General features: G+C 59.2%; 1 protein-coding gene across 2 annotated transcripts; it reads left to right on the top strand.

Annotated features, from left to right (window-relative positions):
* The first annotated feature begins 383 nt into the window (after positions 1 to 383).
* PSMF1 (proteasome inhibitor subunit 1) lies at positions 384 to 9259 on the top strand. Of its 2 annotated transcripts, XM_062589371.1 has the most exons (7): positions 384 to 559; positions 2218 to 2370; positions 3007 to 3089; positions 3981 to 4166; positions 5420 to 5473; positions 7510 to 7668; positions 7817 to 9259. In XM_062589371.1, the coding sequence occupies exons 1-7, from the start codon at positions 431 to 433 to the stop codon at positions 7866 to 7868; spliced, it is 816 nt and encodes a 271-aa protein (XP_062445355.1). In that variant the 5' UTR covers positions 384 to 430; the 3' UTR covers positions 7869 to 9259. The 2 variants fall into 2 exon arrangements, with proteins under 2 accessions (XP_062445355.1, XP_062445356.1); XM_062589372.1 differs by lacking the exon at positions 7510 to 7668.
* The last annotated feature ends 1230 nt before the right edge of the window (positions 9260 to 10489 follow it).

Raw genomic sequence — 10489 nt, 5'->3', positions numbered from 1 at the left:
CCCCACAGCCCAGCCCCACAGCCCAGCCCCACAGCCCGGCCCCACAGCCCGGCCCCACAGCCTGCTCAGGACCCCTCAGCCTGACCCATTGCCGAGCCCTACAGCCTGCTCGGGATCCCCACAGCCTGGCCCACAGCCCAGCCCCACAGCCCAGCCGGGACCCCACAGCCCAGCCCCACAGCCCGGCCCCACAGCCTGCTCAGGACCCCTCAGCCTGACCCATTGCCGAGCCCTACAGCCTGCTCGGGATCCCCACAGCCTGGCCCACAGCCCAGCGCAGCCGGGGCCCCCCAGCCCGGCCCCACGACCCGGCCCCCCAGCCCCGCCCCCCAACCGAGCCCGCCCCCGCCGAGCTGCGCCTGCGCGCGGCCCCGCGGCCCGGCCCGGCCCCGGCGCCTGCTCCGTGCGGCCGGCGGAGCGCGGCGGCGCCATGGCGGGGCTGGAGCCGCTCTACGCCTCGGCGCGGGCCGCCATCTCCCGCCCGCAGGACGCGCTGCTCTGCGGCGTCCACTGGGAGCTGGTGCGGCACGGCTACGGCTGCCTGGGCGCCGGCGAGCAGGTACCGCGCGGCCGGGCCCGGGCGCCCGCGGGCCGCGCCAGGCCGCGGCCTTTCCCGGCCGCGCCGGCCGCCGCCGCGCAGCGCCAGCGCGGCTCCGCGCGGGGCCGGGGGGGGCCGGGGCCGGGGCCGGGGGGGGCCCGGGGCCTGGAGGGGTCCCAGTGCCGGGAGGGGGGTCCCAGTATTGGGAGGGGTCCCAGTACCGGGGAGGTCCCGGTGCTCCCAGTGCTGGGAAGGGGTCCCAGTATTGGGAGGGGGGGGGTCCCAGTGCTGGGGGGGGTCCCAGTATTGGGAGGGTTCCCAGTGCTGGGGGGGGTCCCAGTATTGGGGGGGGTCCCAGTGTTGGGGGGATCCTGGAGTTGGGGGTTGTCCCAGTGCTGGGGGGGGTCCCAGTGCTCCCAGTGCTGGGAGGGGGTCCCAGTATTGTGAGGGGTCCCAGTGCGGGGAGGTGGGTCCCAGTATTGTGAAGGGTCCCAATGCCGGGGAGGTCCTAGTGCTCCCAGTGCTGGGAGGGGGTCCCAGTATTGTGAGGGGTCCTGGTGTTGGGGGGGGTCCCGGAGTTGGGGGTTGTCCCAGTGCTGGGGGGGGGGAGACTCGGTATTGGGAGGGGTCCCAGTGCCGGGGAGGTCCCGGTGCTCCCAGTGCTGGTTAGGGGGTCCCAGTATTGTGAGGGGTCCCGGAGTTGGGGGTTGTCCCAGTGCTGGGGGGGTACCAGTATTGGGAGGGGTCCTGGTGCTCGGGGGGGTCCTGATGTTGGGGAGGTCCCAGTGCTTGGGAGGTGACCCAGTGCTGGGAGGAGGATCCAGTGTGGGGAGGTGCCTGAGTTTGGGGGGTCCCGGTGGTGCAGGTGGGTGGTATTGGGGGCCCTAGTGCAGTACCAGGAAGGGGGACGGTGCGGTGATGAGGGTGTCCCGGTGCTCGGGGCGGGGGGGAGTCCCAGTGCTTGGAGGGCACCAGTGCTCTCTGGGGGGCCTCGGTGTTTGGGAGGGGTCTCAGTGCTTGAGGAGGACCTGGTGCTCATAGGGGGGGACATAGTGTTTGGGGGGATCTTCTGCTGAAAGAGGATCTCAGTTCTTCGTGGGGGGGTCCCAGTGGACTACTGTTAGAAGGAGCCCTCATTGCAAGAGGGGTCCCTGGGTTGGGGGGCTGGTGTGATGCTGGGGGGGGGAGGGTCCCATGCTGGGGAGACCCAGTGCGGGGCTGGGGACAGGCAGTGGCCAGGGCGCTGTCCCAGCTGAGAAACACTCAGGCGGCCAGGGAGGGGACAGCCCACGCAATACCCCCTCTGGCAGCCACCACCCCGGGGCTGCGTGCCTGGGGTGACCTCTCCTGGCGCAGCAGCATCCCATGCTGGGGGGGTCGATAGGTGCCAGGCAACAAAGAGTGTCGTCACCCTGTCTGTGTCTTCCCAGCTGGCAAACCGTGGTTGTGCCCCCTCCTGCTCCAGCGCAGCGATCCCATGGGAGGCAGGAGGGCAGGCCCTGTGCACTGGCAGCTGGGCCCTACGCCAGCAGTTAAACCCTTGGGAGATTTGGAGGGATCCCTGCAGTAGACCTAGATCTCTTCCCAGATCTCTGCGCACGGCCAGGACAGGTTTCTCTGGCCCCGCAGCGATTTGGGCTGGTGGTCAGGGTCTCAGCAGTGTGTCTGCCTTCTTGCAGCCAGGTCCTGATGAAAGGAAGTCAGAACTGCTGCCAGACGGCTGGCAGGCCAACAAGGAGCTGTATACGCTGCGGTACAAATCCATGGATGATTCCCGTGAGCTGCTGCTGAAGGCAATCATGGTGGAAGACAGCATGATCCTCAATGTCATGGTGAGCATCAGGGCTGATCCCTGCAGGCATTGTGGTCCTCTCGGAGCAGCAGTCACTGTCATCCAAAATGTCCTGGGGGCAAAGAGCAGCAGGGCCCATTTTTAAATGTTTTGTGTCTACTTGTTAGACCTTGCAGCAGCATTTATTCCTCGTTTGTCCTGGATGCAGAGTTTGCCTGGGGCAGACCCAGTGGCTGTAAAGCAGTAAGTTATGATCTGCAGACCTGTGTGATGGCACATGTGACTGCTCAAGTGTCTGCTGCATCAAGAAGGGGATGCAATTTGCTTTGCACACGCTGGCCCAGCAGCTGCCCCTTTTGTGTCCCTTTTCCAGGTCAGGATGTGTTTTCAGCTTGCTTGCCCTGTCCCTGCTGTGCACCTACCCAATGCCATGGCCACAGGATTTCTGTCTTTGACCCTTTACAGCCCAGGCTGGGGGAGCCAGCAGGAAGAGCCTCACTGGACGCTGGAGTTTGTTTGCTCTTGGGGATTCAGGCGCTGCAGAGTGATGTGGGCAGGCATCAGGCGAGCCCCATTCCTTGTGTGTCCCAGCACCTCACCTGTGGTCACGTCGGCTCCCTCCCTCAGTCCCGATTTTGCCTGGCTGCTGACTCTGTGTTTCACCTGTCCTTTGTAGGATCGCAGCACTCAGAAGGTGGCAGATGTGACCTTGACGGTGGCTGATTACATCAACCCAGAGCACCTGGACGATTTCCACAAGTAATCTCCATCCCCAGCATTTTATGCAGGAGAAAATGCCCCATTGGCACGGGGAGACAGGACAGGTGGGAACAGAGGCATATTAGGAAGAGGCTGGAGGACTCTTCTCCAGTGCAAAGCCAAGGGCATGTCAGCCAGCCCTGAAAAGCAGCCTGCTTTCCCTCCTCACCTCTGAGCAGTTGGCAGGAAAGCGATTTAGGGGTCTGTAGTCTTTTGGGTCAGAACCCAAGGATGAGCTGTTCACCTGGGAACAGGTCCTGGCCAGCCCAGCACTTCTGTTTCCAGAGCACTGACTGCCTGTACATGCTGGGTGAACACTGCCTGAGGGTGATGACAGCTTCCAGCAGTCACAGACAGCACGGTCCAGACGGCATGCCAGCCTGTCTGCCCATTTCTTCCCTCTCCCTTGTCCTTTTTGAACCTGGTGGTTGCTTCCTGCCTGTGTTCACAGTGACAACATGGCAGATAGCTAGTTCCTAGTACTGGGCAGCTGGGTAGGGGGGATGGTGCTGTGCCCTTCTGCTGAGGGTGGGGCTGCAGGATGGATAGCAGCCTTTAAAGACACCAGACAGTCCGCAGGGAAGCAAGGTACAGTGCCATGTCCTTTCCTCCAAAGCAGACTTGACTGGGGTGTGACCACAGCACAAGGGGTCCCCCTGGGCTGGATGGCACTTTGCCCTCTTGAATGGGTCTTAGTGCCACTGCATGCTCTTCCTCTTCCCTTCCTGTCCCCTCCATGCTGCCAGCTGGGACACGGTATGCATGTATCAGAGACATTTTGCATGCATCCATCCCCTTGCAACCCCTCTCAAAGCTCCTCATGGTCAGCACCCTTGCAGCCATGGGTCGTGTGGCCTCCCCAGCCCACAGTCTCTCTTCTCCTTCCTGCAGAGTGTACAAGAACATTGAGGAGCTGAAGACGAGAATTGCTTCAGGTATCATTGCTCCCTTTGGGGCCCCCACAGAAAAGGCCAAAAAGGAGCCCCAGGCTGAGAAGAAGGATCCTACCTTCCCTCGGGACTATGACCCTCTCAGGGTCCCTCCCCGGCAGCCAGCAGGTGCGAGAGAGCCATCCTGGTGAGTAAAGAGTGAGCAGCTATTCACAGTCCTCCATTAGAGGAGATGTGGTCCTGGTCTCTCTAAACACCATGTCTGCTGCCTCCCTGCTGGAGATCCCTGTCTTGCACGTCCTTGCATGCAGGATGGGGAGTGAAGGGGATCCATACTTTCCCTGCCAGTTCCAGGCTCATTGGCCACCTGCTTTGCTTTAATTTTAAGCTGTCTTTTGAGGGAAGGCCTCAAAGAACTGTTGGTTTGACTCACCTTCGGCACAGTGTGGGGATTTAGCTGGAGACCTACCAATCCAGGAGGGACAGGGCAGAGTGCAAGGCTGGGAGGAAGGTATGGGATGGAAGGAGAGAGGCCCTGCTTAGGACTGGCTGAGGGACCATCAGGGCTCTGGCAGCTGGCAGAGAAAGGATGGCAGTGGGAAGGGCAGCGCTGTCATAGGGCTGAGCAGTCTCCAGGAGGGAAACGAGGGCTCCAAGTGTCAACTCGGGCTTTGGGCTCTGGCAGAGCTGTAGGGACTGTGCTCACAGCAGTGTAGAGGGGCTGGGGTGGCTGCAGAGCTCTGCCTTAGCTTCACACATTGCTGTGGGCTCCTCACTGAGGCAGGTAGAGCTGCCTTCTCAGCACCATCCTCCTGGCTGGAGCTTGGGATAAGACCCAGCAGGTGTGCTGCCTGATGCCAGGGAACAGAGACCTCTTCTTGCTCCCATGGCCCTGCATCCCCCTTGAAACCCTTTGCTGGCAAAGCTGAGGTGAGGGGACGTGGAACATCACTTTGCTATCCCTGGTCCCTTTGTGCCCAGCCATACCTCATACTTGGCAGGCAGGTTCCCTGAAGCTCTAATCCCCTTTCGCTAGAAGTCAGAGGTACCACAGTAGCTCTGCATCTTTGGGGCACTGGCCATGACTTCTGTCTTGCATGTCACCACATGTTCCTTTAACACCCTTGCTGTTCAGCAGTGCTCAGGGCTGCTCAGGGTGCCAGGTGCTCCCCAGGGAGGCCTGGCACGCCTGTGGGCAGACAGGCTGGGGCTAGGCCTGGCTCTGAAACCGTGTCATTGGCACATACTATTGGCAAGACAATCTGCAGTGTGGGCTGCACTGTGAAGCCAGTGCTCTTTTCCACAAAAAGCACCCACAGCATGTACACTGGCTGTGGCTGGCTGCACTGCCTTGTCAATGTTTGCGTGCTCCTTTCTTCTAGCTTCTTGTGACTTCTCTCTCCCCTTGGCCAAAGTCTCACTCACTGCCTTGTGTTTCAGGCCTTCTCCCATGGGCCCCTTTGCTGTTGGTGGGGAAGACCTGGATCCTTTTGGGTGAGTTTGGCTGAGAGAAGTGGTGCTTTGAGTGCCTGGGGAGCATGTCCCTGCTCTGCCCTTGCTGCGTGGGGCAGGGGGAAGGTGGCTCGGGACCTTCTGTGCAGCAGCTGAAATCTGCTCGGGTCAGGCATCCTGTGAAACTTCTCCAAGTGCAGACTCTAATGAGACAGTTACTCTGTGTAAATTGCAAGGGACCAATTGACAGCTGCTAAACCTCAATATGGTTCTAATATCGTAATAAGATCTGTCTCTTGCGTAGATGATAGGTTGAAATCTGTTTAATAATCAGCTTGTATTCATTTAAAATGCAGTAATTCCTTCAGTCAATCAAAGCTGAATACATCGTTAAGCGAATGTAAGCCTCTAATATAAAATGTTACCAGCTGCTATATGTCTGCAGCCCAGCAGTCTGTAGAAGGGGAGGCTTAAATCTGAGCCCACAGATTCTCAAGTCTTGGTTGTGAACCTCCAGGTTGTCTGAAGCACTTGAGAGCAGGGAGCCTAGGAAAAGGCAGGGCTGTTTGGAGGGGGGCTCTACGCACATCTCTCTCTCTGGGTCTTTGGTTTGGTTGGGGAAGGAGAACCTGTCATTTTCCAATCTCATTAAAAGCACATAGTCAGAGGAAAACCAGCTCTTGGAATCATTGCAGAGCATCCTGCGGCCCATGGGAATCCTGCTTGGAACCACTGTCCTATGAGGATTGCATTTTTTCCCTCTTGCAAGATAGTTCTCCGAGGGTTTGGCTAGAAAAGGGCCAGCTACAAATGTCCTACCCTGCTGGAACAATGTCCTTCCTGGCTGGAAGGAAACCTGATAGCATAGGGAGAGGAGTTTCAGTTTGAGGGAACCCTTTTTCTCTCACTGCCTCCAGCCCTTCATCACAAGTTTCTCTGTAAAGGAGAAAAAAAGATTGTAAATGGAAGCAGATTTGTGTGCTTACACCTGCCAGAGCTGGGGCTGGAGACGCAGACTCCCAGGCGTATGCTCGTAGGCTGGGTTGTCCTGGGGCATTTTGGGCAGTCAGCCTGGCGTAATGGAACTCATTAGCACAGCTGTTAATGACTTGCATGATGGTAGCGGTGTCCAGAGGCTCCAGCCCAGCTTGTCCAAAGTTGACCATGAAGAATGGCACTCGCAGCATGGGGCAGCTCCAAGGAGCCGCCGCGACCAGCAAATGATTTCCAGGCAGTTCTTTGGAAAGGTTGTGGGAACCTCGGCTGGGTCTGCGAGCTCTTGCAACACTGTGCCGGGGCAGGATGTAACACTCGCCCGGGGAGAGCAGAGAGAGGAGGCAGCATTACGAGCCACGGTTCCCCTGGAGCAGTCAGCAGCCACCCAGGGAACTTGCCCAGCTATTGCTGATCCCCTAAATCAGGGCAGCTCCTTGCAGGAACCAGAGGAAGAAGGAAGTTGCTGTTCCAGCCCGTTCTCTCAGCAACTGAGGAAACCTGGGTGTCTGTTTTGTCATTGGCACAGTGGAAAGCAAGTTGGGCAGTTGAAGTGGAGGGCTGCTGTTTTCCTGTGCGTGTTTCCAGCTAGACTTTGGTGTTTGCTGATGTGATGGTGCCCTGGCTTGGGCCTGCATGCTATAGCCATAGGGCTCCCACCTTGGCACAATGTTGAGCGTGATGTTGAGCCATGATGCACATCTTGACCTGTGACCGTATGCTGCGGGCAGGTCTGCAGGGCTGTGATAACCCGCGCTGGGAGCAGGGTGTAATGTGTTTGGGTTGCCTCCTGCGGCAGACAGCAGCCACCATGAGGACGGGGACCTGCTGTGCCCCAGCACTCCTTCGCACTCGTGAAGGGTTCTTTGTCTTCAGCCACGTGCTCGTCTTGCTGAGTTGTCCTGGCATGTGTTACGATGTGCTAGATGTGCATTCCTTTCCACGTGCTCTGTGTGATGTGTCTCGATTTAACCCTAGATTCCTGCTGACCAGCATTCCTGCAGCAGGGTCTGGACCGAGGTGGCTCTTTGCTCCTCTTTCACCAGTGCCAGTCTGATCCTGATCTCTGCCTTTCTCCTCCCCAGAGGTCGAGGTGGAGGAATGATTGCTGATCCTCTCAGGTCTGGGTTCCCACGGCCTGGCCTAGACCCATCTTCAGGTCTCCCAAGCCGGCTTCCCCCAGGAGCAGTTCCACCAGGTGCCAGATTCGACCCCTTTGGTCCATTAGGGGCCAACACGTCTGGGTAGGTGTTTGGGCATGCCTGCGTAGCCCCTGCAGTGAGGGCAACAGCCTACTCTTCACAGTCTAGCCCTGAATCTCCTTGCTCATCCCTGTTGCTGAGGGACTGAGCTCTCCCTCCTGATTTAAGTGTGCTCTTAATTCCTTTCCAGGCCAAATCCAGACCACCTTCCCCCTCCAGGCTATGAGGACATGTTCATGTGAGGAGTCTGGCACAAGGTTTCTCAGGTGGCTTCAGTGAGAAAAATTTCCTGAGAAGCAGAAGTACCTTCATGCCGTCACTCACCCGTTTGGTGGACTTCAATCTTTCCAACAGCATTTTTCCTCTCCCTAAACGGGGTGACCCGTGTTTCTGACCAGCTATAAAGGTTTCCGTATGTGTTGAACAGAAGAGGAAACAGTAGGTTTATCTTGTTTCTTTTCATACTACTCTGAAGATCCCCAGCCATTTGCACTTGGCAGAAATGTGCTTGCCGTGCACGAGACAGCAGTGGGGGGTGCGGAGCAGTGCTCTGAGAGCTGCCCAGGTCGTTTGGAGGTTTCCTCCTCTGCCTCTCCAGGGTGGCACCGCTTTTGCCGTGGGGTTTATGCGAGTGGTTGTTGCTAAGGATAGAGCTGCCCTCTTGCTGCTCCCGTGCTGAGGAGCTGCAGTAGCTTTGCTGAGGGTAGCAGCCCGAATGGGCTCCTCGCCCAGAGATGGTTTCCCTCCTGTTCCTTATCCCTCTCAGCCCTTCCACTGAGCCAAGCGAAGGGCTGACCAGCAGGAAGGGCTGGCAGCCCCTCCTGTGGGGTGGCCGTGGGCAGACCCCCAACAGTGGCCGAGATCTGTGTGGCTGTGCCCATGGCTCCTGTGGCCACTGGGTTTAAAGGGAACCACAGCAAAGCCTTAAATTTACGTGAGAGGAGATACAAGAGACGTACGTAATTCCTGGCCCCACCTTGCACCTTCTCTCCCCTGCAGTCCTGTTTTCTTCTATCCCCAGGGGCACGAGCAAAACCCCACAGGCAGGCAGTGGGAAAAGGGATGGCCATCAGCAACGCGGCGAGGCCAGGGCAGGAGAGGGGGCTCGGTACCCGTGTGACCTGCTGTGTCTGGTGTTGGCTCCCTGGGCTCGGCCGGGCCGAGTCGCTCGGTAGAGCTGAGCGCAGTGCAGATGCGGGGCCGTTCTGGCGACACACGGAGAGGGATTGCTCCGCTGTGGGATTTGCTTCCCTGGGCTTTGCCAAAGGGGTTTATAGGAATGTGCGTCCCTGCAATTAGTCCCACTGCACAAGGCTGACGTCTGCTAGGGTCGTTCTCCCCTCCAGGCTGTGCCTAGCCGGATTCACGCTGCCGTGAGCCAAACGGCGTGGAGGCGGCATGGTGAGGCCGGAGCCTCCCGGGCGGCTGGAGGGAAGGGATGAGCTTTGCATGGCCCAGGCTCCTAAGCTCTTTCTGAGCCACCTTCCTTTCCTGCGGCTCCCCTAGCGTCAGTGGATTTGGGGGCTGCGACTTGTCTGTTTTGTCAGGGCGTCATGTTGTTTTTTCTTCTTATGCTTTGATTTTTTTTTTTGAAGGATGTTCATGAGTTTAAAATAAAAACCTGATAACGTGTTGTGTTGGTGCTTGGTGGGGGTGGCCCTGTGTGCTCCCGCACTGGGAGCGCTGCTCCCGGCCTGCTCTGCCCCGGCTGCTCGCGCCCTCTCCTGCGCGGAGGAGCCACGCTGTGCACAAGCCTGGTACCGTCCCCGGAGCTGCAGCGCTTTCCCAGGACACTGTGACTGTTTTAAGAAAATGAAGTCGAGAGCAGCGCGGCTTTGGCTCTGGCTACGCTGCTTGCAGTAATTGGCTCTCCGGGGTATCCAGGGCTGTCATTACGCTGCGTGCGGCAGCACAGACATAAATAAAAAGGGGGGAGGTGATCCACTTTGTGTCTTTTCCCCAAGAGCTTTTCCCTTTTAAACTCCCTTGCCTATAACCCCAGCTAATAACAGCGGAATTTACAGCGTGGGCGACCCTGGGCTGCATGCGGATGGTGGGGTGGGGGGAGATACCTGGTGCTGGGGCCAGCTTGAGCACACAGGTGAGGGGACCCCTGCGTCCCCGCAGCCCGTGCCACGCCGGCTCGGCGCCTTGTGCCAGGTCCCCTCCATCCCACGGTGGGAGGTGCCGGCCCTGCTGAGCTGGCCCCGTGGCCTGGCCCCGGCAGAAGGGACCTCGCTGCGTTGGGCCCTGGGGAGAGGCTCCTGCCACAGCCGTGCTCGGCCGGGACGCGGCGGGAGCAGCTCGTGCCAATGCAAGGCTTGATCTGCCAAGCACCGAGCATCTCCCGTTTCCAGGGAAGCCACAGGGAACCGAGGCTGCTCGGGATCTCGTGACCTTGTCCTACCACCGTGGATTTCAGGAAAGAAATCTCCCTTTATCCAGCATGGTCATGGGATGCATGGAGCAGCAGCGGCCGCCGCAGGGGCCCTGCGCGGAGACGGCAGCACGAGAATGCGCAGCAGGACACGACAGCTTGGAGCTAAAGCTGCTCTGGGCCCCCGGGGTGGCCTGCACCGAGCCCAAACCTCCCTGCTGCAGCCCGCTCGGGAGCTTTGGCCTTATCGCACGTGGGCTCCTCTGCAGGAGGCAGCTGCTCTCTGCTGCCTGAATTAATCATGTGCCACAACCTTTCTGGAGGGAGAGACACAGCTGGCTTTGATGGGGCTGGTTAGAGGGAGCTGGTGCCAGGAGAGGCTGGGCTGGGGCCGGATAAACAACCTTCTGTGCGCGGCGCTTGGCCCCAGCAGGCTTGGGGTGCTGTGCAGCTGGGGGGCAGGTGGGACAGGAGACGGTTTAAAAG

This window comes from Rhea pennata, chromosome 16 (genome assembly GCF_028389875.1).
Source record: "Rhea pennata isolate bPtePen1 chromosome 16, bPtePen1.pri, whole genome shotgun sequence".
Lineage (NCBI taxonomy): Eukaryota > Metazoa > Chordata > Aves > Rheiformes > Rheidae > Rhea > Rhea pennata.
Note: the sequence above shows the minus strand (reverse complement) of the source record. Positions and strands in the feature narration are given on the sequence as shown.